The following is a 25,108-nucleotide window of genomic DNA, read 5'->3' as shown; positions in this document are numbered from 1 at the left end:
TTTTTTTATTGCTAGAATATAGGTGCATAAATCTTTGTACATCAGAAAATCATCTGGAGTCTGAGAGGAACACAGCAGTGCTGTAAGGCAGACCTGTGGTTTTTGCTTGGTCACCATCAGCCTGTGCAGAGATTGTTCCATCCAGCTGACAGAAAAACACAGTCAGGCCCTTCAAAACAGCACAAACAAAATTAAACTTCCAGGAAACTGCCTGCAATTGATTCCTAACACATATTCGAAGTGTAACTGCTTCTACTTTTTTTTTTTTTTTTAGTATTTGAGCTCCAGCTTGATTTGACTGAGGTTTCCACTATGCAATGTTTCAGTAGAAAACGCTAGAAATAATTAATCACACAGGAGGTAGAGACACCACACTATTTTAGTTTACATCTGATAACACAGGAGAGAGCACAGGACCTTATGTGCCCCACTACCAACCGGCCTCTCTGCATGGTTAAAAAAACATAAAGAAAATTCTATTTAACACATTTTTCTTCTGGGTTCAGCATCAATTTTTTAGTACATACCAGTCTGAGGCTGGTGAAGGAGCTGCTGGACCTTGCTGCCAGCGTGCTCGATGGTGAAGGAAGGGATGATGTCCAGGGGCTGGCACAGCAATCCCGACATCTGTGCTCCCATCGCTGCTTGGCCTCGCAGCGAGGGCTGCCAATAAGGCTGTCAAATTAGCACTCAGAGACATGGTGTCTTGCGATGGGGACTTCTTTCCTGGAGGTGAGAAAAACCTATTTCAAGCCAGGCATGAAAGAGCCACTGTCGACATGGCTGGAGAGCTGCATTAGCCACCTGGAGGGAGGGAATCGATACCCAGCAACCGGTGTCTGGAGATACCCAACCTGCTCCAAAGGCTCATTTAAAAAACAAGCACGGCTTCAAGACTTTCTAATGACACAGGAATGCCAATGATGCCACCCAACCGACTCTTATATTCTGTGGTTATTTTTTTGTCATCTATTCAGGCACTCCAAGAAACCACCTACCACCTCAGCCACTGCCGACGAGGCTGCAAGGAGAACCAACACCTCTCCTGGTCACACTGGGACATCATTGCCCCAGGAGAACAGTCACAGCTGAGCCCAGAAACCACGTCAGGACCAGCAGCTCCCAGGGCTGGGACACTAAAAACAAGGCAAACGTTACCAAAAGCAACACAAAAATAGTTGGCAGGTACTAACAGCCTGGGAGAGCAAAACCGGCACGAAACACCTTGAATTTCTGTGGGTTTAAAGCAGTGGCAGTGACAGTGTGGATATAACTATTAAGTTTAATTTCCAGAAAGACACGCTTGTTCCTCCTGACCAGGTGTTGAGTAAGGAACACGCTTTGGGGCTGCAGCCTGAAAGGTGGCAATTGGTCAGAGCTGCTTCCTCACTTAATCCAGACCATATTTGTTTATGGAGAGGTCTAAGTGACACCCTGCCTCTGCAGAGCTGAGTCAAGAGCTCCTCAACAGGTCCCTGATCCCTTGAGTAAGTGGAGCGAGCAGCCCGTGCGACACAGACAAATGTGAAGTGCCACGCAGGCAGAGTATAAAACTGATCAAATGGAGTGCAAAATGAAGAAAACAGAACTAAAATAAATCTTAAGGCAGCTCTCTGGGCCAAACGCCTCTCAAGTGGAAAGCTTTGAAAACACTGGGATGCGAGACAGCCCTTGGGATGGGGCTATTTAGGCTGCAATAACTGCACGGGGTTGCCATTACTATGGAAGTACACACAGCAACAGCAACACAGGCATAGACATAAATATTTTGGGGGAAATATGTTAAAATTTTGCTATGTAGGATGAAGGTTTCTAAAACACTCATTGAGCTAAACCAGTGTGGTCTCATTTTCAGCACCAGACTAATTATTTACATATAATAACTCACCCCTCTCTGAATCCTTCCTAATAAACAAATAAATCAGTACCCTTGAAAATGGATTGTTTTTGTGTAGCTAGAGAAAGGTGTCCTGATTGCTTATGGTTATTTTTGTGAAGTGCTTTAGATCTTCCTTTAAATTTGCTCCTTATGTTCCAGGAGCGAAGATCATCGTCAGGTTTCATGCTGTCCTGCAGGAGAAGGCCACAGAAAAAGCATTCTCAAATTTTGTATGCAATCTAAGAGCCAATTTGAAGATTCATAATTACTTTAATACTCCTAACTAATCAAGGCATAATATATATAGGTTAAAATTAAAAAAGATTTACACTTCCTAGGATAGCAAGTATTAATGGGGATCCTAAAAAAAGAGAAGATATTAAAAAAAAATAAAAAAAAGAAAGGAAAGAATATGAAAAATAGCAGCTACACCCCCTCTCCCAGAACTTTCAAGTCAGAAATTCCTATAAGTTATGAGATATCTAATTGTTATAAGACAAGCTGATCCATTAAAATCACAGCTCGGAAACAACAGACCATAATGAATTATAAAAGGTTGAGATTATCAACATTCTACTTTCCTACTTCTTTATATTAATTACTTCTCTGGTAGTATAACAGGAGCTCTACTTTTTTTCGATACTTTTATGTTTCAGCATATGAGGACCAGTGACATTCATTCTGGGCTTCCAGATTGGTGCTCCACCTGCTCCTTGAATTGGAGCTCTATTAAACGAAAGAAACAGTATGATTTTTGTAAAGAAATAAATAACTACTGATGCAAATCGTAGAGTCATAGAATCATTCTGGTTGGAAGGGACCTTTAGGATCATCGAGTCCAACCGTTCACCCAGCACTGCCAAGTTACCACTGACCCATGGCCCTCAGCACCACCTCTGCCCGGCTTGTAAATACCTCCAGGGATGGGGACTCCACCACTGCCCTGGGCAGCCTCTTCCAAGCCTTGACAACCCTTTTTGTGAGGAAATTTTTCCTAATATCCATCCTAAAGCTCCCCTGGCACAAATTGAGGCCATTCCCTCCTGTTCTATTGCTTGTTATTTGGGAGAAAAGACCCTACAATTTTTCGTGACTTACCTTCTGCTTATTAATTTAAGGATGACGTTTTTTCCCAAGAACTCACTGCAAGTCACTGACAGATATTATTTTTTTTTTAAACGCACTTAATCCAAGCACCGTTTCCTAATATCCATCCTAAAGCTCCCCTGGCACAAATTGAGGCCATTCCCTCCTGTTCTATTGCTTGTTATTGAGGCCATTTCCTCGTGTCCTATTGCTTGTTACTTTTATGTTTCAGCATATGAGGACCAGTGACATTCATTCTGGGCTTCCAGATTGGTGCTCCACCTGCTCCTTGAATTGGAGCTCTATTAAACGAAAGAAACAGTATGATTTTTGTAAAGAAATAAATAACTACTGATGCAAATCGTAGAGTCATAGAATCATTCTGGTTGGAAGGGACCTTTAGGATCATCGAGTCCAACCGTTCACCCAGCACTGCCAAGTTACCACTGACCCATGGCCCTCAGCACCACCTCTGCCCGGCTTGTAAATACCTCCAGGGATGGGGACTCCACCACTGCCCTGGGCAGCCTCTTCCAAGCCTTGACAACCCTTTTTGTGAGGAAATTTTTCCTAATATCCATCCTAAAGCTCCCCTGGCACAAATTGAGGCCATTCCCTCCTGTTCTATTGCTTGTTATTTGGGAGAAAAGACCCTACAATTTTTCGTGACTTATCTTCTGCTTATTAATTTAAGGATGACGTTTTTTCCCAAGAACTCACTGCAAGTCACTGACAGATATTATTTTTTTTTTAAACGCACTTAATCCAAGCACCGAGAAAAGATGAGAAAATGCTATGCTGGTCATGGGCAAGTGAAGGTCCTATTTTATTCAAGGCAATAGAAAATAGAAATGTCGAGACATAAAAGTCTCTCTTCGATGACAGACGTAGGCAGTGTGCAGTAAGAGCCAGGTGAAACCATTTTCAGGGCACACAGCTCATTTATAACCTCTGTCACGGTGCTGGGAGCCCGGGGCACGGTGGAGACACACACCAGTATATTGGCAAATGTCGAATCTATCATCCAGAGAAAAGAGAGGAGGAAGAGTCAGAGAAACTCCGTGGAGGCACAAGGAGAAAAAGGTCTTCCCGGGACACCAGTATATTGGCAAATGTCGAATCTATCACCCAGAATAAAGAGAGGAGGAAGAGTCAGAGAAGCTCCGTGGAGGGACAAGGAGAAAAAAGGTCTTCCAGGGATATCATCTCACCGCCTCGCTTCCTGCCCATCCTGCGTCTCGGAGAGATGTCAGATGTGATCTCGGCAGCAAATGCAGTGGGAGCTTTTGTCTCCTCCGGAACCGTGTTCCCAAATCCTCAGCAAAGTCCCCTTCACTCTCCATCAGCCCCACGCGCGGCAGCGGGGGTTTGGAGGAACTCAACTGTGGCCAAAGCTGCACCGACACCGAGGGGGAAGGCGGCTGGATTTCAGACAAAAAGTGCTCCTGGAAGATCTGAGTGTGGTCCTCGGGGAGAGAAGAGCCAGAGTAAGAAGAGGTCTTTTTTAATCAGCTACTGATCTATTTTACCAAGCTGCTTAGTACGATCCAAAAATGTGCCACTGAAAGCACCTTTCAGGCTAAAGACAACATTTTTAGTCATCTGAAACACTAATTTTAAGACCTTGGACATATGGCTTTAATGGAAAAGCAGAGCAATACCCATTTATTTTATGTGCACACACATGTAAATAGGAATATTTAGGTATAGTCTACTCTATCTACACCATCATCCCCCACCAGCCCGGTACTGCACCACCCAAAATGCTCCATGAAGGACCTGACTTAAAGCCAGGGAGCTCCTGCAGCCCCTTACACCTCTCCCAGTGCCACCAGTAATGTTTGCAAACATGACCCTGTGGTTCAGACCTTCAGAGGTTTTCTTGGCAAATATTACATTGGAGTAAGCTCTGACGGCGTGAGCCGGGGCTAATGGCTACGAAAGACCAAAAACCAGTACCATCAATGAAGAATTTGGGTGGTGAGAGGGTGGAAAGGTTGTTAATTTTTGAAACATATTTACATTCAAAATTACAATAAATGCAACTTGATCCATTATGCACTTTGAGATGGGTTTTTTTTCCTTTACATCTGAAGAATTAAAAAGTGCTCTTACATGCAGGAGGGATAAAACGCATTTAGTACAGATGCTAAAAGAAAGCGTATCAGTGAACTGCAAAGTGATTATGTTGTACCCTTGGGCAATAAGGCTGTCATAAAATTTCCAAATAAGATGTGAGAATCTAGGACAGTTCTGTTGTTGGGTCACAATATTTGCTTTGCAGCCACATTCTCTGTTTTCTAGTTATAAATTAAATTGCGACATTTCTAGTACCCATTCACCCACTGTCACCGAAAACATGCACAAAAGCCTGAGTGGGTTTGGGAGGTTGTAACAGCAGAATGTGTTAGATACAGGTCAAATATTGTCCTTGGAGAAGTGAAATGGTGGAACATGAGAACTTCTGGCTTTCGCCCAAACCCAGACCTCTTAAACTAATAACTTGTCAGAAACAAAACCTGAAGTTTTGCCTCTGTCACCCACCCAACCTCCCCACAGAATCACAGGGGTATTGATTAATAAAGCCATTTTAGGTGCAGGAGATGAACTAGGGGGAGGTTCCTCCAGAAGCCAATTTGAAACATCTAATGTTGAACCATCCCCTGGAGAAGCCCATTCTGCTCCTCTCCTGCTCTTCCCTATTTTCACTTTCTTTTTTTGAAAAAAAAAAAAAAAAAAAAGCCAAACAATAAACAAACCAAATGATACAAAGGGTCTTGGTGACGTTCCAGTGGGGAAGAAAAAATTTTGAAGCCACCTCTGCAACAGGACAGTGATTTTCTGCACAGCAGATAAGTAGGAGGACGGCCAGTATTTATACAGCAGCGACTTGGGACTGATTCAATTTCTGCATGTTTAGCAGAATAAGTGCAACATCAAAATACCCTATTTACAGGCTGTACCCACTGCGAGAGCAGGGAAATGGCACCAGGAAACCCACACAGGTCAGTTTTTCTTCATAATTAAACGGACTGCCTGGTGTGGCCAAGAAGGAGTAAGACACGGGTGCAGGCAGGTGCCACCACCGTCAACCAGGCACCTGGTCGAGTGCCATGAAATGCTTATATGTGGCATTTTGGGGCCCACGCCCCCTCCAAAATATCTGCTATGCACAATGAACTCCCAAAGTCAGCAGAAATCGAGCTAATCCGATAGCGGAGAGAGGGTAATTTCAAAAGGTAATTGATGTCTTTTTAACCTAGAACTGTCAAAATGTATTGAGAATAATAGGGCCTGACAAGTCTAAAGTTAAAAGAGAAATTGCAAGATTGATCCACTTCGGGTTCTGAATTTTAACACTAGGTTGGCATTACGCTTTTATCAGCACAGAATCAAACAAATATTTCCCTCTAAATAAAGGAGCAAAGGAAAAAAGGTCTAATGCTTACAGAAAAGCCCAAAATATCCAAAATGCAGAGTTTTCCCCTTACCTTTCTCAGAATGGTTGAATCCCATTTCTCTCAACAGCTACAATGTGTCTGATAAGAGCAACGTGTTGGGAAGTGGAGGTCATCTAGAATGATAAAATCAAATCCATTTAAGTGAAAACGCTTTGAAAACTACTTTATAGGTGGGTTACTGTGTTGCCAGCTCCTCTGTGCTGCAGAGAGACGGATGTGGAGCTCCACACTGAGAATTTAAGGGCTGATGTGACTAAAAGCCTTGATTCAGTTGAAAAGGGACAGGAAAAGTCACAAAAAGCCACAGAAACTGGAGACGGTACCAAGAGCAAAGAGCTGTGAAGCTACAGAGGGTCAAACTGTCATTGTCACTTTTGTCCCCAGCTCTGCAGGTCAGGGGGGTGTTCCCCCTCCCTGGGGGGCTCAGCTGGAGAAGGAAAGACGGGGGGAGATGCCCAAACCGGGGAAGATCTGGGCATGCGTGGGATGAACTGGGGCAAGAACTTGGTTTTCCATGGGCTGAATGTCCTACAGCCCTACACGTGCCAGTGTTCAGGCTGCAAATCACAGCCTTTCTCTGAATCCTTCCTGTTTGTGAACTAGACCCTCAAGATTTAAAAACCCTTGTAGGCATTAAAAACAAACAAAACACCACCAAAGCTAAACCAAACCTGAACCAAAGTACAGCTTTAGGAATAACGAAGTAATAAAAAAACTCCCATCGACTTCAGGAGGCCAAGATCGTGAGGTGCACATCATCCAGGCAGCACTTTGCTGCATCCAGCTCATTTTAGTGAGGTTTGAGGACCAGAGTCCTCAAACATAGAACTGCAGCCTGTAAAATGTAGAAAGTTTAAGCAGGAAGAGAGCTAACGTGTTCCCCAGAGAACTGAAACATATACATTTCGCTTGTTTTGCAATATAAGAGATATACATACCTATGTCATTATCAAAATCTAAATATCACCCTTGTTTATTTTGATGAGCTGGTCTAGAAAAAATAAAAAAAAAAACCAAAACCAACCAGAATCTCGTAATTCATATAAGAATTCACAGGCAAATAATGCAAGACTCAGTTGCCAACACCAACTTCAGAAAAACTTTAAAAGTTTAGCTCCCATTTACCCATTTATTTAAATTTGAGACTGAGCAGAAAGAAGAAAAATAGCATCAGTTTTTAGGGGATTATTAGCTAGAAAAATCAGGTGTCAGTTTCTACAATTCAAGTAAAATCCAGCCCTTCTTTGTGGCGCTTCCTGCTGAAAATGTCTGTAATCCTAGAGTCTCCTCCCCCCCATTTTCATGTAATATTTGATATTCAAAACGCAATTCTTTATAATGGAGCTGTAATTTCAATACTTCTAATGGTAAGTAAAAAAGAACCTGGTTTAGAGCACATTCCTACTGCAGTCCTTGTGTCAAGAGCTGAGATTTTAAACACTGACCACCCTGTGATGGTGGGAACTTCAGGCAGGTGATCCCACGAGGTCTGTAACCACCCAAACCATCAACAACCCGATCCCTCTTTCCTCTTCAAAAGAGGTACTTCAAAGGAGGCAATTTTTCTCTCTCAAACAAATTCAGAGAAAAATAGCTGGATACCAATTTCTAGGGAGGAAGGAGAAGCAGTGAACACCCTTTTTTCTGACACCCCACAACGCACCAGTTACAGTTTGCTCAGCTTCTCCAGCCGCCTGCAAGGAGCCTCCACAGGCAGCTTACAATTTAAATGATACAGCAATTATTTCTTGGCTGGCACACACAGAATACAGCTCGCACTTGAACAGCCCCTTAGCCAAGCAAAGGCACGGCCATAATCCCTGAGAGAACAACTGGATCCTCGATGATGCTGAGTTGCCATCATTGCTCACCACCACCAATGCCTGGGTGGCATCCGTGACCTGAGTGACTGACACCTTGACAAAGGATTTGATGATCCAATGACTCCCAACCCCCTTTCCCTGGTGATTTTTTACTATTATCATTTTTTTTCCTTTAGGATTTTATACCTTTCCACGCAAGTATCTTTTCTTCTTGAGTGCTGGATCTGGTCTGAGAAATCCTACCTCACCCCAGAGCCTGGCTCCCGGTGGCTGAGCCCACGGAGGGACGGGAGGCTGTGGCAGGGACATGGACAGAGATGATGGGGTTACCCAGAAGAAAAGAAAGTGAGCAAAGATGTACAGAATGTATTTAAAATATTTTACAGCACATACGATCCACTGAATCGCCAAAGCTCCTCTTCATGTGCACTGGATGATGCATTAATTATTTTACAGGTAATTTCTGAGCCACCATCCCAGCGACACAGCCCAGTGCCCAAAGGACCATGGTGAGCAGTGGTGATTAAGTGCTCTGGATGGTGCACTCACACCTTTTCCAGTTCATTATAAATAAGAGAAACAGCACTGTGGCAGAAACCCTGCAAAACAAATGAAATTTTAACCTAAAGCATCTTACAGTTTTGACTTCCCTGTCTGAAAGTAAATCCAGGGGTTAAGAAATAGATAAATTTGCCGGCTACCTTTTGCTACCCTCTCTTAATTAGCAGCCATTCCTTCCCCCTCCCATCCTGCCCCGCTCCCCTTCGCCATCCCTGGGTACCACAGCACCTCGCGGGGAGCTGCCAAACGCTCCCATCATTTCTCAGCAAACACAACGGGAGCATGTGCTCTACTTTGCTTCTCCACCAGCTCTGCTCTTGCCTGAAGGTGCCTTCCTCTGCTCCATCATTTTGTTTTAAGAGAGAAGAGGAATGCAAGCGACATTCATTTTATAGCTCAGCTACAGGTAAATTATCTGGTAAAATAGGTAAGTGCTTGGCTTTCTTCCCTTTCATTTTTCTTACCGCAAAAATAAAAGGCAATGGGTGCAGTGATTTATGACCACCAGCGCGGTGTAACCCCGCGGTACCGCATATGGCTGCATAAATCCTTGTCTGAATGACAAAACATGTGGTTTGAGGTCCCCCCTGAACCTCTGCCCCGCAAACCATACTGCATTTTTGCCAGGAAAAATATTTCCTAAAGCCTCACATCTCCACCGGGACGGTCCCCACAGCTTCTGGGCCACTCCATCCCTGGAGGTATTTAAAAGCCGGGCAAGACATGGTGCTGAGGGACACAGGTTAGTGGTAGATGTTGTCAGTGTTGGGTTGATGGTTGGACTCCAAGATCTGAAAGGTCCTTTCCAACCAAGTAATTCTGCAATTCTATGATTCTGTGTCCATGCTGGAGGGTGCCAGTCCCAAATCATAGAATCATGGAATGGTTTGGGTTGGAAGGGACCTCAAAGATCATCGAGTTCCAACCCCCCTGCCCTGGGCAGGGACACCTCCCACTAGAGCAGGTTGCTCAAGGCCCCATCCAGCCTGGCCTTGAACCCCTCCAGGGATGGGGCAGCCACAACTTCCCTGGGCAACCTGTTCCAGTGCCTCACCACCCTCAGAGTAAAAATCTGATGAAGGCTCCAGCGTGGGGCCATGCTGTGGGCTCAGCCCCTCCTTGGCAGCAAGAGGGGACCGTGGGGATGGTGCATGGCACAGGATGGCATCCAACGTGGGCAGAGCCAGGCACAGACAGCTCAGCCCCTGGGAACCCAAACTGCCCCATGCTCCTCCCCAGGTAATAACAGGGGTGGGTGAAACCACGCCAGAACTCCATGCCCTCATTTTTATGAAACACACCTTCTCGCTGTTCCTTTTCTAAGTGATTTTTCCCCTCATTAAATAACAGAAATCAAGGAGGGGAAGGAAGGAGAAAGAGCAAGAGGGAAAAAAAAGAACATCTTAGATGCAAACGTCAGTATTTTAAAAACAGAGGAAGGCAGGCTCTGGCTCCCACACGGGGCTCTGCGGTCACTGGTCACTTCCAATTAGCTCCTACCAGCGGCTAATGGCTGCTGGCAGCCAGGGACAGGGAGTGCTGGAGAAAAAGAAGTTCCACGTGGAGACTTTGGGTGGTTCTTTTTAAGGGTACTAGGATGGCCTGCAGGAAGGGAAAGCATCCCCTCTGAGCCCGGGTAGCCCCGCGGTAGATAACGCTGCCCGAGCCTGGCACAGCTCCGGTCCCAGCAAACAGCAGCCCCCTCCCTCCTGCCCGTGATGTGCCGGGGTGAGTTCCCCTTGGGATCAGCTTTTCCCCATGAAGATGGAGCTGGCACGTGTCCTGCTGCTGCTCCAGGAGAGTCCTGTGGGCACCAAGCACACGGGAGAGAAAATCATAAAGAAAATGCAGCTACTTGGGCAGCGGGGATGGGCACTGGTGTGGGAAAGCATCCCCTCTGAGCCCGGGTAACCCCGCGGTAGATAACGCTGCCAGAGCCTGGCACAGCTCCGGTCCCAGCAAACAGCAGCCCCCTCCCTCCTGCCCGTGATGTGCCAGGGTGAGTTCCCCTTGGGATCAGCTTTTCCCCATGAAGATGGAGCTGGCACGTGTCCTGCTGCTGCTCCAGGAGAGTCCTGTGGGCACCAAGCACACGGGAGAGAAAATCATAAAGAAAATGCAGCTACTTGGGCAGCGGGGATGGGCACTGGTGTGGAAGCCTGGAGAAGAGAAGGCTCCAGGGAGACCTTGGAGCCCCTTCCAGTCCCTAAAGGGGCTCCAGGAGAGATGGGGAGGGACTCTGGATCAGGGAGGGGAGTCAGAGGATGAGGGTGAACTGTTTTAAACTGAAAGAGGGAAGATTTAGATGAGATATTAGGAAGAACTTGTTTGGTGTGAGGGTGGTGAGAGCCTGGCCCAGGTTGCCCAGAGAAGCTGTGGCTGCCCCATCCCTGGAGGGGTTCAAGGCCAGGTTGGAGGGGGCTTGGAGCAACCTGGTCTGGTGGGAGGTGTCCCTGCCCAGGGCAGGGGGGTGGAATGAGATGATCTTTAAGGTCCCTTCCAATCCAAACCATTCTATGATTCTGTGATTTCTGCTACTGACCTCACAGAAACACCACATCCCCAGAAAACCTTGCACTGGAGAAAGAAATTTATTTTCCCAAAGCTACTTTTCTGCCACCATGTCGAGAGCTCCACGAAGCAGCTGGGACAAGAGCAAACACTGATTTACCTCCCAATCCCAGTTTCAGAAGCGCTCACCCCTCTCCCCTATCGTTTTCATCATCACGCTCACGTTCCCAGGTGCCCATCTCAGACACTGCATGGGACACAGAAGGACAATCCAGCACAAAATCATGTTATCACCTTCCACAGACCTCTGCTCACCTCCATACGGACCGTGAGGTCAGTACTTAAAGACACAAAATGAACTCTCAAAAAAAAAAAAAAAATATCTTCTATTTCTAGGCCTTTTATCTTATTTTCCCCCAAGGAGCAAGTTAACAATAATGTGCTGCATAGAACAACAGTGACAACAAATATATTTTCCAACTGTACAAGGTAATAAATTCATGGATGGAAGTTTACACCCAGTAACTGAGACATTCCTGACAGCCAGATCTCAACATGATTTTAAAAATATCTCAGGACAGGCCTCCTGTAACACCAGTAACTAATAAGTAACTACTTCAGCCTTTGAAAAAAGGCATTTTTCCATTGAAATCTTTGACTTGAAAGTTGATTTATTTGGATTTTGTTCACTGACAGATTTTGAGCACATGCAATCAAAATGCAGGAAAATACATATAATTTTCAGAGAAGGAATAATTACAGCTTAAGTGAACTTCCTGCACTCTGCCATGGCTCCTTCTCTTGCTACAAGAACACGCTTCCTGAACCAACATTCCTAATGTTAAATTAAATGTTAATAAGCATTTTAAAGTGCATAATTTATGCTAATCTAAGAAGTGTTTTGCCTAGACAGGCGCTGGTGGGGTTGTTTTACCTCTCAAACTGTTACACTTCTATTAGTTGTCTGTGATTCAACACAGCACACGTCTCAAACTGCTCGAAAATGGTGCCCAGGTACCTATTCATTTCCACAGGCTCTTTATGATTTTGCTAAATTTTTATTTTTCTTTTCAGTAGAGATGATTTTTGTAGTTCATTTTCTGGGTTCTCCACCGTCGGGGCAGTGATCCATCATTGCTCGTTGGAACGATGGAGAAAGAAAACTCAATTTAAACTGGGATCCCAGCGCCAAGGAAATGTAAGCACAGCCACAGGAAACCAAGGCCAGAGAATAAATATAAAACCTGGAAGAACAGCCAACAGCAGGAGCACACACACAAAAAATGCCTTATCTATAGGAAAACAGTGTCACATTTGGTTTTGTCTACGCTTTCTCTTTGTGAAGGACTCCCTCAAATGCTGATGACACCATATATTCCCCTCTGATGCAAACTGGCAGGAGGCCACGGCTTTCAGTAGCAGCAGAACCAGCATCTTTTCAAGCATCTGTTCAGCAGTTAGACCTCCTGGTCTGGAAACGCGTGAGCGACCGCTGGTGCTTATTCTTGGGGATAATGAGGACAATTAGAGGCTTCCAAGCATTTTTTACGCGATGTGAGGTGAGTCACCCCAAGAACATGGGCCTACACAACCAGGAGGACACCTCTACTGTGACAGACAAAGCGTGAGGCAGCACCCACCACCTTTGGGGACCAAGCAGTTGCTGCCACAAAAGCCTTTTCAGGGTTTTCTTTTTTAAGAACCATTTGACACCAACCAGATTCAAACACGGGTTGGGTTCCTTGCACTTCAAAGGAGAACAAAAAAACATCTGAAAAATGGAAATAGGAGCATCTACCATGGAGGCTGGAAATGGGGACATCTTATCAAGGAGGCTAAATCCCAGGAGAACATGTTGATATGGGTGGCTTATGGAAATCTGCCTTGAGTTCCAACTTAGACGAAGATCCATAAAAATAATTGTTGGCAAATAATGCAAATTTAACATAAGGTGTCAGTGAAGAAAGTGGGGCCTCATCACTGCATCTGTAGCATTAATACACCGCGGCCAACGTTCCCCAGCTCTGCAAGAGAGTCTGGGTGGCAAACACAGAAGTTCAACAGCATCAGAGCTAAACCATGCAATGAAAAGCAGAGTGAATGGCCCAAACAATATGGATTCAACCCAAAACAGCAACATTTCACCACCCATAAAATCACTGCAAGTTTGGGAGGGCAGAGCAGGAATTTGGGTAGGAATACGCCTGAGATGGTCCAGCTTGGATTCTGAAGACCATACATCAAGGTGGAGCCGTAACACGATGGCATTAGGGAATGGAAACCGCTTGGTTAAACACAACACGAGATTGAATGGAGTCACTGTCCCACCTCGCTCTCACCAGGGGGTCAGTCCGTGTCCTCAACACACCCGTCCAGAGCCAGCTCGGCGAGATGTGAAACGAGTTATTTAATTCAGCAACTTTGCATTAAAGTGCTGGAACACAATACCACACACACTGGAAATTAAAAAAAAAATAAATAAAAAAAATTAAGTCTGCCATTTGATAGAGAAACCTAATTTACAGTAATTATTCATGTCTGCAGAATACATATGACAAAACCGAGGGAAATTAAAAATCCTATAAATAGCCTCCCTGGAGAACAGCTGGTTAGAGCCCATACAATACCCAAGTATTTATACTGATCCACACGTTTCTGCATCACCAAGAAGACGGCAATTGCAAGCCTGAAATTCAGTTTAGATCCATGAAAAGTACAAAAGGAGAATGAGAGGAAATTGAAATGTCAGAGCAGCTGGACCTCACGCTTCCCATTACCGCCTTAAAGCCCAAAGCTGAGGATAAAGGAAAACCCCTGAATTTCAGCGTTCACCATCACTCAAGCACTTGGTCTTGTTTTTCATGGGTGTATTCTACATGAGCTACAAATTTATTGCTTTGTCACGAGGTGAGGGGAAGGCAAATTGAAAAATGCCTTACCCGGTCTGTGGAGAGGGATGCAGGCTCCTGGCAACTGGATGCTGTGCAGGTGTGAAGCTTGGCCACATCATCACCCATCCTCCTGGGAGAGCTGCTCCAGCTCAGGGATGTCTCCGCAGCTCGAGTCCACGTGTGCACCTTGAGTGTCTTGCATGGAATTTAAATATATTGAGCAGAACCGCAGGCAATGGATCAACGCAGCATCTCAAAGGAGGCATTAAGAGTAAGCAAACAATCAGAGAGGTGTCCTGCACGGTTCAAGGCCAGGTTGGAGGGGGTTTGGAGCAACCTGGGCTGGTGGGAGGTGTCCCTGCCCAGGGCAGGGGGGTGGAACTGGGTGGTTTTTAAGGTCCCTTCCAACTCTAACCATTCTATGAGTCTATGAAAACACATGGAACTTGGAGATGGGGAGAAGCTGTACAAGGCATCATGTGTTTCCAGTAAGGGCTGAAAGGCAGTGGCAATGGAAATAGCAACCTGCTTCCTGGTGGCTTCTGACAGACAATGAACAGCAACATCTCTGTGAAACACAGCAAACAAATGTGCAATGTAACAGGTCCAGGACAAACAACTTCTGCCTTACCTTCAGCTTGAGGATAAAATTCTTTCGTTTTTTATTCAAAACATCATCCAAACAACACTCCAAAGCCCACTGCAGGATGGCAATTGCCAGATGAGAAACCAGCTGTAACCTTGATAAGAAATTTTCTGTTTACTTCACCTGATTGTGTCAAATATATATACACGTTTATCCAAAGGACCTTTACTAACAAGATAATTGTGAACAGCCACCACAGGAGAGCTGGCATCAACACTACATGGAGCTTCTGGTATAGAATTGTCCCCATAAAGGTCACAAGAATCAACAGGAAAGGTGTTCAATGTGAGGCTAGAAGGTGGACACCTCAACCAGTCAATGAAGTGAGATATTTTAAAAATGTGTGTTCAGATGTGTATGTACACACACATAAATCTCATACTCATATATCATCAACTTATAAATGCACTGTGAAATTTTTATCATTTTTCCCTATGAAGTCACACATCACAGACATCTGTAGTGAAGAAAAATTCCTACCTTAAGACAAAACCGAATTTAAAAAGATTTTTACACTCAGAATTCGTGATACCATCAGAGACATTTCAGTAATCATAAATGTCAATTACAGAAAACAGCTTAAGAACTGACCTTTGCATTGAGCTTCCCATTGAAAATAAATTTGATTAAAAAACAAACAACCTTCGACCGACAAACCTTCTGTGGTTTTGCATGGGACTAATGGGAATTGATGTGTGCACCTGCAAAAACTACCCTCTCCCTCCCAAGGGAAGGCTCAGAGAAATGGTATGAATGGCTTCCCCTTTTTATATTGGCACTGAAAGTTAACATTCAGTAAGTAAACTCAAGCTAACTTTCAAGAAGAAAAAATTACTGGCCATGAAAAATCTGTTTACTCCTACCCAATGCCACCACATCCACAAGGCATTGAGGTGGGGAAAGAGATGATGGTGGGAAGATGAAGACCAGAACAGGAACTGTACAGCACCCTCACCACGGAGACAACAGACATCGAAACCATCAAGTGAATGAATTCCCAAATGAATTCCCACAGAAGGAGACACAGACTAAAGAGACAGGAGATCACAGTCACCACCATCTCCCAAGGAGAACCAAGGGCACATCCAACAGCCAGTACGTGGTCACCAACCTCCGAATAACGCAGGAGATGGGATGTGGGCTTCACAGCAGGCACCTCTTGTCTCCTACACAACCACAAGCAACTCTGGACCCATGACTTGGGCACAAGTGCCTTGACCCTTGTGACATGAGCAGCACAGAGGAACTTTAAGTGACACCACTTTGGTTAAAATTAAATAACCTTTTTCTGTATTGTCTCCTATCAAGCGCTTCTACTTTGGCTCCTCTCTGTTGCAAACAATGTCACGAGAAATTCATATTGCATTGGAATAATTTGATACAAGGCCAATGAGTACAAAGGAAGAGAACATTCCCTAGGAAAAATAACAGCCTGCGCAGGGTTGTTCACTGCTCAGAGACTGTAACTGAATTAGCTTCTGGATTTGCTGAAGTGTGTTTTTACAACACTTTGAGGAGGGTAATGATTCGTTCTGGCTGGTTTTTATATGGAGTTACAGCCTAGAAGCTGTTAGGTTGTAAAAACGGTGACAATTTGGGTCTGAAAATGAATCTGAGAGTCTGATTTTCAATTCCCAGTCTCTGCTTGTGCATTTGTAAAACACACACACGTAGGAGATTTAGGGTCTGTACTGCAGGACCAATTTGAAAGCGCGGCTCTTGTTTGAGGAGTCTTGCAGGGCCAAATTATAAAACCTGCACGAGCACAGGAATTTGCTAAGGACGTGCGAAAACAAACACATTATCAGAAATACAATTTACAAGCATCCAGTTAAAGCCTCTTCTCATCCTTTAGAAAGTAAATGGAACAGAAAAGAGGAAAACTCACCGACATCCCAGCGCAATCTCTCGCACAGTAACAGGAGCGGTCTCTAAAGCAATTTTCAATTAAATGAAAGAGTTACAGAATTAAAGTTGTAATACATTATTGATCGTCTACAAAAAGAATATCTGATCGACTGGAGCTAAGAATCTTTCCCAGCTCGTTCCTCGTGAATGGAGATTATACTAATAACAAAGCAAATAGGGAATTGAAGGACAATATCAAACAGTAAATTCTGAGACGCTCCGGTAGCCGCTATTATCTCACATGGCAAGAAAAAGTGTGTTCACTTGATCCAAAGCAACCCAATGCCTTAAGGCAAAATTATGAGAATATAAAATTTACCATTTGAGCCACTAAATATGAGAAGGGCAACCCTTCTGCCTTTGTAACAACCTTTTTGTTTTACTGCTGTGTAACTCATGCTTCTGCCTGCTACCTGCATCATGTATCAGCCACCCACTGTAGCAAATATTACCTAAAACTCATCAGTTTTCTGAAATATTCAGCAACAGATAACTTATAACTTAAAGATAAGTAAGCTATTATTATGAATATTGACAGCATATAAAGATGGATGTTTCCAGCACTGACCTGTGTTTTATCTCAGTACATAGATGCAGGAACAAGCAGACCTGTACTATGAAAGACTGAAGTTCTATCATGGGCTCCCTCAAAACTGTGCAGAAAAATAGAAAGTAAGTGTACACCTCGCCTTCTGAAGAGCGCAACACTTCCTGAGGTTCTGCAACGAGGATCAAAAAATACCAAGGAAATGCATTCATTTTCATAGACAAGTTTTTAAAATAATATTTTTATTTTTTTGAGTCAGTGGTATATTTAAAAACAATCTACCGTAAGAGTAAAAAGACTGTAGATAGTAAAAAAACAAAAGAGTGATGACAATACAAAAAGCTAGAGTATAAAGTTAGTTTCCTTCCTCTCTCCCAACACCCCACTCCGTCATTGTCCAATATTTCTCAGGACATAATACCTGGAAAAAAATTGTTGGTTTTTTTTTTTTTTTTTTACACTTTGAGCAATTAGGAAATTAAAAATACGTAAGGCATTCTTTGCAGGTACATTACTTCATTATTACATGAAAAGCAGGCACCATAAAAATTAAAACATTCAAAAAACCATCATATATACAAACGCTGTACAGAATGATGGCACAAGGACAAAGTGATTCCGCTCAGTTCATCCTAATCCACATGAAATATTACACATTAAAGAAGAAAAGAAGAAGCTCTTCCTATTCTTGTACTCGGCCACTGGGTTCAGGAGGACCAGGGGTCTCCTATCTGCCTCCTCTGTTTCTTTTCCTACACGCTGGTGCCCAGGGGCAGCTAAAAGGCTCCACTGATCTCCACCCAGAAGAAGGGCCAACTGAATGAAAACACAAACGACCGACCACCAACAAAGCCCCTTGGCAACCAGTTTATCTGTAACACAGAACAACTAAAGGGAAGGCACTTTTTCACTAATAAGCTGTGTCCGATTTTTAGCCCTGGGCAAAAATTTTGGGGGAATCCTATGGCGGCTTCTCCTTCCTGCAAATCCCACTCCAACCTGCGCCGAGCTCCACGAGAACATGGTCACCCCTTCCCCGACACACTGAGATCCGGCACAAACCACTTACTTTAAGCTCCAGTAACTACCTAAAAGCTTTAGGTACAAAATACTCCACCTCAGTTTAATCTCCACAGCTGCCTACGTGCCTGAAGTTACTCGGAAGAAGCGGGGAGGAGGTTTAGGAAGAGGACACTGTCAGTTGACCAACGCCTCCCGGTCTCAAGTAGAAATCCTGATTTCTTTCAAGTCAGGGGAGGGACCGGCCCCAGAAGAGGGGGATGTAGTGTTGTTTCCGACACACAGCTAGAAATGGATCTCAGAGGGAGTTAAGAGTCATTGCACTAAATGTTAGATACTGCACGCCTGAATGAGGTAAACATTATATACCATAAAATACTTAGGTAAATGAATTGTTACAGCTTTATCTTTGGGAAAAAAATAAAAAATATAAAAAAAAAAATCCCGCTTCCTTCTTCACTGGACAATCCCAGAGTCGACAGAGGTTTGTTTCCGCGTTGTCTTTGGAGGCGGCGGCGGCGGAGTCTTGCTGGGCAGCGGCGGCGGCAGGTGCTGGAAAAAACCAAATTTGAAGAGTGTGTGTTAGCAATGAGTGCATTTCCATAGAATTTGCCAGTTCATACAGAACCACGAAAGACGGCGCGTTAAGTCCGTAGCCCTCCGATTCCTAAAGTCTTCACCACCGCATTTCCTACTACGAACACCAAATTCTCTCGGCCATTAGCTTAAAATAGAACTTTTACTTTTGACAATGAAAGAAAAAAAAAAATATCTCTCAAAGATTCATGATTAATTAGCTGGGTATTTCAGGAAAACTCTTTTGAAAGCCCTGGAGAAGTTTATAATTGCCCACTTTATATCATGATAGGATATTGATTTCTTGGTCTGTATCAATTGCCTTCAGCCTCTGTGCACAACTGAGCTTAAAAGCCAAGTTGAAGCAACAGCTTCATGGCTTTAACATTATTTTTGTATTTTTCAAACTTAGAACACAAATAATTAAAAAAAAAAAAAGAAAACAATTTAAAGAGATAAGTGCCTTGCAATTTACTATTACGCATTTAGTTATAATTAAAATATTCAAAGCAGAAATCCAGACTGCTCAAATATACACATTTTAAATCACTTCATATACCATACAACAGAACAAGGGCACCCTTGCTTAGATTCACCGGCTAATTGGGCAAATTAAAAAAGTCATTATCGAAATTAAGACTTTTTTCCATAATGTTCAACCGCACGTATGATAAAATGTGTTGCCAGAGGAGCTCGAGAACACTGCAATTTGCTCACGTTCTTTGTTTTTCTGTGGCACTTTGGCTGCGTGGCCGTTAGTTTTCCCCCGGCTGAGGCCGCACGGTGGTGTCACACCTCACAAATGCTGCCGAGGTTTTGGTTCTTCCTCAGGGTCCTCCCATGCTCAGCCAGCCAAAGCCTTTCGTTTCCTACCACCCACAACGACGCTTTTCCATTTCCCTTGTGGTGTTCAGTGTCCCCGTCCCACCTCACCCACCCCACGACGCTGACACTGGAAACCCTTCCATGCACACACCGACTCTGCCCAACCTCCTGCATCGCTGCCAGAAGAACAGCTCAAACATCTGAAATGCCTCAGTGCCACCTCGCACGTACCACACTTGCAACCCTGATACTGGTATTTCAACTTTTACTAATGTTCTTGGACAAAACAACCGATGAGTTCTCAATCAGTTCTCAACCAAACCGATGAGTTCTCAATGATTTCTCAACTGAACTTATGAGTTCTCAATGAGTTCTCAACTGAACCGATGAGTTCTCAACCAAGAAACCACATGGAAATGAGTCTTTGACAAACCACCCCGTTCCAGCCCTGTACCCAGGCAGGGGCTCTGGGCAAACTCTGGGAAATGCTGCTGGTCTGCAGAACGTCAAGAACATGCAAGAACTCCTCATGGAGACGACATTAATTTCAAAACTAAATAAACCAGGTGCTCCTCTAAAATGCATTAAGAAACATAAAAACTTCCTCAGAGCTTTGCTCTCAGGTGATACCTTTAACTTCGTATTTCTCACAAAAAAACTAACTCTGCTGATAGCATCATTTGTAAAAATCCATTCTGAATTTAAATACCAGTATATCCGCAATATTTCTCGATTCAATTAGATCAAAGGCATTTCTCAAACAAATGAGCCCTTCATATTGATCAGAGAACAATCAAATTATCCCTGAAAACCTGCTTCTGGAGAGCAGATACAACGCAAATACACTGAGAGTAAGTTAAATATATATGCTATAAATAACAAGCACAAAACCTACCAGAGCTTAGATTCTGCAAGCAAATTAGGCAGAAAGAAATAACAGAGATAGGTAGATAATTATTATAATTGAATTTACAATTTCCATTAGAAAGTCAGATAAATTTAGTACATGTTCATTTATATAATAAGCTACCAATGAATATATTAAGTAGGACATGTAATGCTCGTCAGGGAAAGATTATTGAGAAATTTGCACGACAAAACGTGCCAGTATGGAACTGGTGCAACTCCAGATCCATCCCTCGCTCCCAGGGCCATCACACCCTCCCTATTATTCCAGCACAGGAAGAAATTCAAGCCCACGTTCCCTCTCCCTTCAACATCACACTCTGAAAATCATTAATAGGCTTAAAAGTTCATTTTGCTGCGCTTCCCCTTAGAAACTTTGAAATACAAACCAGAGTTTCCCTCGACTTCACATTTAATTAAGAACTGCTTCGCAGAGTTCTCATTTGTATTTCAGTGGTTAATTGTGAACCTGCCGAATCTCGAAGCATGTTTTTTGCTTTCTGACATAATGACAGCGACTGCTGGTTCCCATTCCAACCTATTTTGAGCAGAATCTTTGACTCACGGGTACCTCAGGGGAAGCAGAGAACCTTATGTAAAAGGCACATCTGCAACACAGAAGCAATCTGTTCCTTCTGCTTCAAACATGAAATTGCTCCCATTTGTTTGTTTTTGCTCCTGCTTCAGAAAAGGATCAGCCTTAAAAATATTTGTCTCCATTCTCTTAGAGATATAAAATACGCTGCATTATACATGGTCAGGATGTAATGAAAATCAATTAAAGAAGATGAAAAAACGTGGTTTTTTTTTACTCTGCGAAGAAGAGAAATAAGATATGAGAATTTTTTTTTTTAAATCAGAAAATACTATTAAAAAACCTCAACAAACAAAACTAGATTCCCAAAAATGGCCCTTGTGGCACTGTAAGAGATTTCTTCCCGTGTAACTATTAATATTTTTTTGAAATTAAATGGTCATCAACATGACAAGCTATGGAGATCAAATCACAAACACAATAGTTTGAAGGATTAACAAATGTAATTAGGCCAGAAGCAGTAGAAATGAGACACATACAGGCTAGAGACCACACAGGGCTCTGCAAACGCTTCCAGACCCTGAGCTCTGAACTGCTCCTTCTTGCTCCCGCTGTTGGTTTTAGCGCGGAGTCGCGTCGCCTGACAAGCAGCAACTTGCTTATTTAATACCCACCATGAACAATAACACATAATGTGAGGTTCTTGGAGGAAAAAAGCTCCCATTCTGAAAGAGCGATAATGCGCCAGCGGAGAGATCAACCCAACTCCGCTAATTTGAATCAAATTATAGAGAGTTTAAGCTAATTGGCTGTTTGACCCAGGGAGCAAAGTTATGTGGAAAATACCGCAGGTAACCGATGGAAAATGGCTGTTTAAACTCTGTTGTCAGGCTTCATCTATTAGAGGTTCGTCTGACTTTGTATCACAGCCATTAGCTGCCCTGGCTGGAGCACACTTTGATAAGAGAAAGTCATTTTCAGACTGGCCCAGGTTGCCCAGAGAAGCTGTGGCTGCCCCATCCCTGGAGGGGTTCAAGGCCAGGTTGGAGGGGGCTTGGAGCAACCTGGGCTGGTGGGAGGTGTCCCTGCCCAGGGCAGGGTGGTAGAATGAGATGATCTTTAAGGTCCCTTCCAACCCAAACTATTCTATGATTATGCTACCTCTCCTTGCCAAGTTCTCCATTTACTCCGGATTGATTGAGATCTTCTCATTCAAACCATTATCTGATGCTTAGTAAGTGTTATGGCCGATATTATAAATCTAAGTGCTCCTTTGTCTATTTTCTTTGAGTTTCCCTTCTCGCTGTGAATACTAAGCAGGCAGTTGATTTTTATGCAAGGGTATGGGTGAACCCATAAAGAATGAGAAGTGCCTAAAGGAATCCCTTGATGTAATAATAATCCTTGCAGGAGTCCTAGACTTCTTTTTTTTATGTTCCCATATATTATTAAGAACACTTTTAGCAGAACAAATCATACAGCGCAAGAATATATATTAAGGGTATCACAGTTAACAAGGAATGAGAGGACAATCAGAAAATCATAATTAGATGATCACTTGGATAAAAGATTTAAGGTAGACCAAGTTAATAGTGGACTCCAAATAACCTAAGTCTACTGTCTCAGACACTAAATGACACTATTGACTGCAATTTGAAGTATTTCTCGATGCATTTATCACTGCATGCTTTTCAGTTCACTACAGCCCTTTTTTTTTGGGTTTCATATCTGCAAGACAACCAGAGTGAACTGTGCAGTAATTCCTCATAGAGAGAGATATTAACAGTTTGAAAGTGACTAAGATAATCTTAACTATAATACTTTTTACTGATTTTTCTTCACCGAGACAAAGCATGTGTAATTTAAAAGATGATCAGTTTACTAGGCAGAGAATTATAAAGTTATGAAATATGTAGCTATTTGACCCATGAAACACGAGGCATTAAAAACTGTGGAGTGGGATATAATCACAGCAGTAATAAGAATTTACCCGTCTGATCCTTCACGCCCAGCACTACTCATTTTCTTTATGTTCTTTAACAGCTTCCTTCCTACAAGCCTGATGAAATAAATGTGCTGAGTGATTGTTATAAGTCTAGAAGCCTTTCCTAAAATTAATACTAAGACTAATACGGTGGATTTGTGACAAATCTGCTTTAGATCCATTTTTCAGACTTGGAAATTATATTCCCTTGTCTTGGAAAGTTTACAAAAACACAAAGCTGAAGAAAATTTTGGTTATATTCGACTGCATTTCTAAGGTCTGCTTAAACCCTGAGCTCCCTCAACACTCCACGTTGAACAACGGGGCCCATTTCTACAATTGCAAAATATATTTTAAAAAAAGAGTCTGAGCAGCAAAGAGAAAAAATACTAAGACCTAAATAAGATTTTGCAAAAAACCAAGGGAGCATATTGCTACTATTTTTATGAACTTCCATTTAATGATGTGAAAACCCTGTCCATGACAGGTACAAGAGCTGCGCAAGGTCACATCGACCACAGCTGGAACCCGAGTCCTCTTTAGGTCTGGGCTCTCCTCATTGCAGCAGCATTTACAAATAGGACAGTAAATATCTAATTTGTCCCCTCAGTGGAAACCCCTTCAAACAGCCTCGTAAGTGATGAGAAAATATGCTACTGGGATTTTTATTCCTCACTGCATGTTTTATCATCTCATTGTTTAACGTTTTTTAGCTAAAAATTGGACTCACGTTAACAATCCTGAGCTACCACCATGACCTAAAGCTTAGATCATATATATCATACAACGTGAATTTACTGCTCTGAACCCAAACAGGAAGGAGTTTTCAAGAAATTAGAAACCTAATTTGAACTCTTCAGGTTCCTTCATGAAGACGGATTCCTTCGAGAAAACTCCTGGCAGCCCTCCTGTACATCCCATAATTTTCCACTTAGAGGTCTGTATTCAGGTCAAGCAAGAGCTGGCCCCTGAGAGAGGACCCAGGGAAACAGGGAAGAGCTTAGTATATTTCAATGGAAATTAGAGGAAAAGGGTTCACAACAAAATTTTAGTGAAAATATTTACTAAAACCATCCAGCCATGGGGAAAAACCATGGAAGAGATGATAGAAATAGAGAATTTTCCAATATATATACATAATGAGTAAAACATGGTGTTTTGAATAATACTCACATTCCTGAAGTTACTTCTATATCTGGGTTTTTTTCCCCATTTAGCCTGAAAATACTAAATTCCTGCAGCAGCACAGTTACAATTTCAACCACGGAAAAAGCCAGAATTGTGTACAGTTGTGCACTGTGATAGTCTGTGTTAAACAAAACTATTCCCAGAGTTAAAATTAAATTCCTGCCTGACTTTCTCTGCTGAGATTAGAAATGCTTTCTCTAACCACGGAATTTACTGAAAAGCAAATTAATCAACAGAATTTCATTTGAACGATGAACTTCAGAGAAATCCTGGAAGATACCTCTGCAAACAAAAAAGAATCATTACCGCTGAGAATTTTACCACAAAATAACAGCTTGGCTGAAGTTACGCATTTCAAAGTCAAAGAAAAGAAAACCTCTTTAAATGTAATTTTTTTTCTTCAAAACGGAAATAAATGGTCCTTCTGAAAAGTGCTGCTTTCAAGAAAAGGACCAAATTATTTTCAAAAGCTTCCAGGATACAGGAAACAAAGTTGAAAAAGTGTATTTTCTTTAGAAAGCTGAAAACCCTGTTGATGATGAAGAGTGTTTCTGAGCTCCTTCCCTCAAAGGGGACACGTGTGTTTGCCTCTAGCAAACAAGTGGCGATTGAACACCAGCGGAACGGAGCTCCAGAAAGGAAAGATGTCAGATACACGTTTTATTTCCTTTCCCGAGCCAGGATTGAAAGGCTATTACATCTAAATTGCTCCTGAGACTGTATCCTGCCAGTTTAAGCTCCCTCACCAACACAGCTAACAA

The 25,108-nt window shown here is 43.0% G+C and overlaps 1 protein-coding gene across 1 annotated transcript in view; it reads right to left on the bottom strand.

The window, feature by feature from the left end:
* Positions 1-17,538: 17,538 nt before the first annotated feature.
* The window catches only part of DOCK1 (dedicator of cytokinesis 1), a 294,524-nt gene continuing 286,954 nt past the window's right edge, over positions 17,539-25,108 (bottom strand). Inside the window, exon 52 of the mRNA XM_014945313.1 lies at positions 17,539-18,885. Within this exon, the coding sequence (XP_014800799.1) occupies positions 18,790-18,885 (96 nt within the window). The 3' untranslated portion in view covers positions 17,539-18,789. The remainder of the gene's footprint in view (positions 18,886-25,108) is intronic.

Source organism: Calidris pugnax, unplaced genomic scaffold, assembly GCF_001431845.1.
Source record: "Calidris pugnax isolate Ruff unplaced genomic scaffold, ASM143184v1 scaffold89, whole genome shotgun sequence".
Classification (NCBI taxonomy): domain Eukaryota; kingdom Metazoa; phylum Chordata; class Aves; order Charadriiformes; family Scolopacidae; genus Calidris; species Calidris pugnax.
Note: the sequence above shows the minus strand (reverse complement) of the source record. Positions and strands in the feature narration are given on the sequence as shown.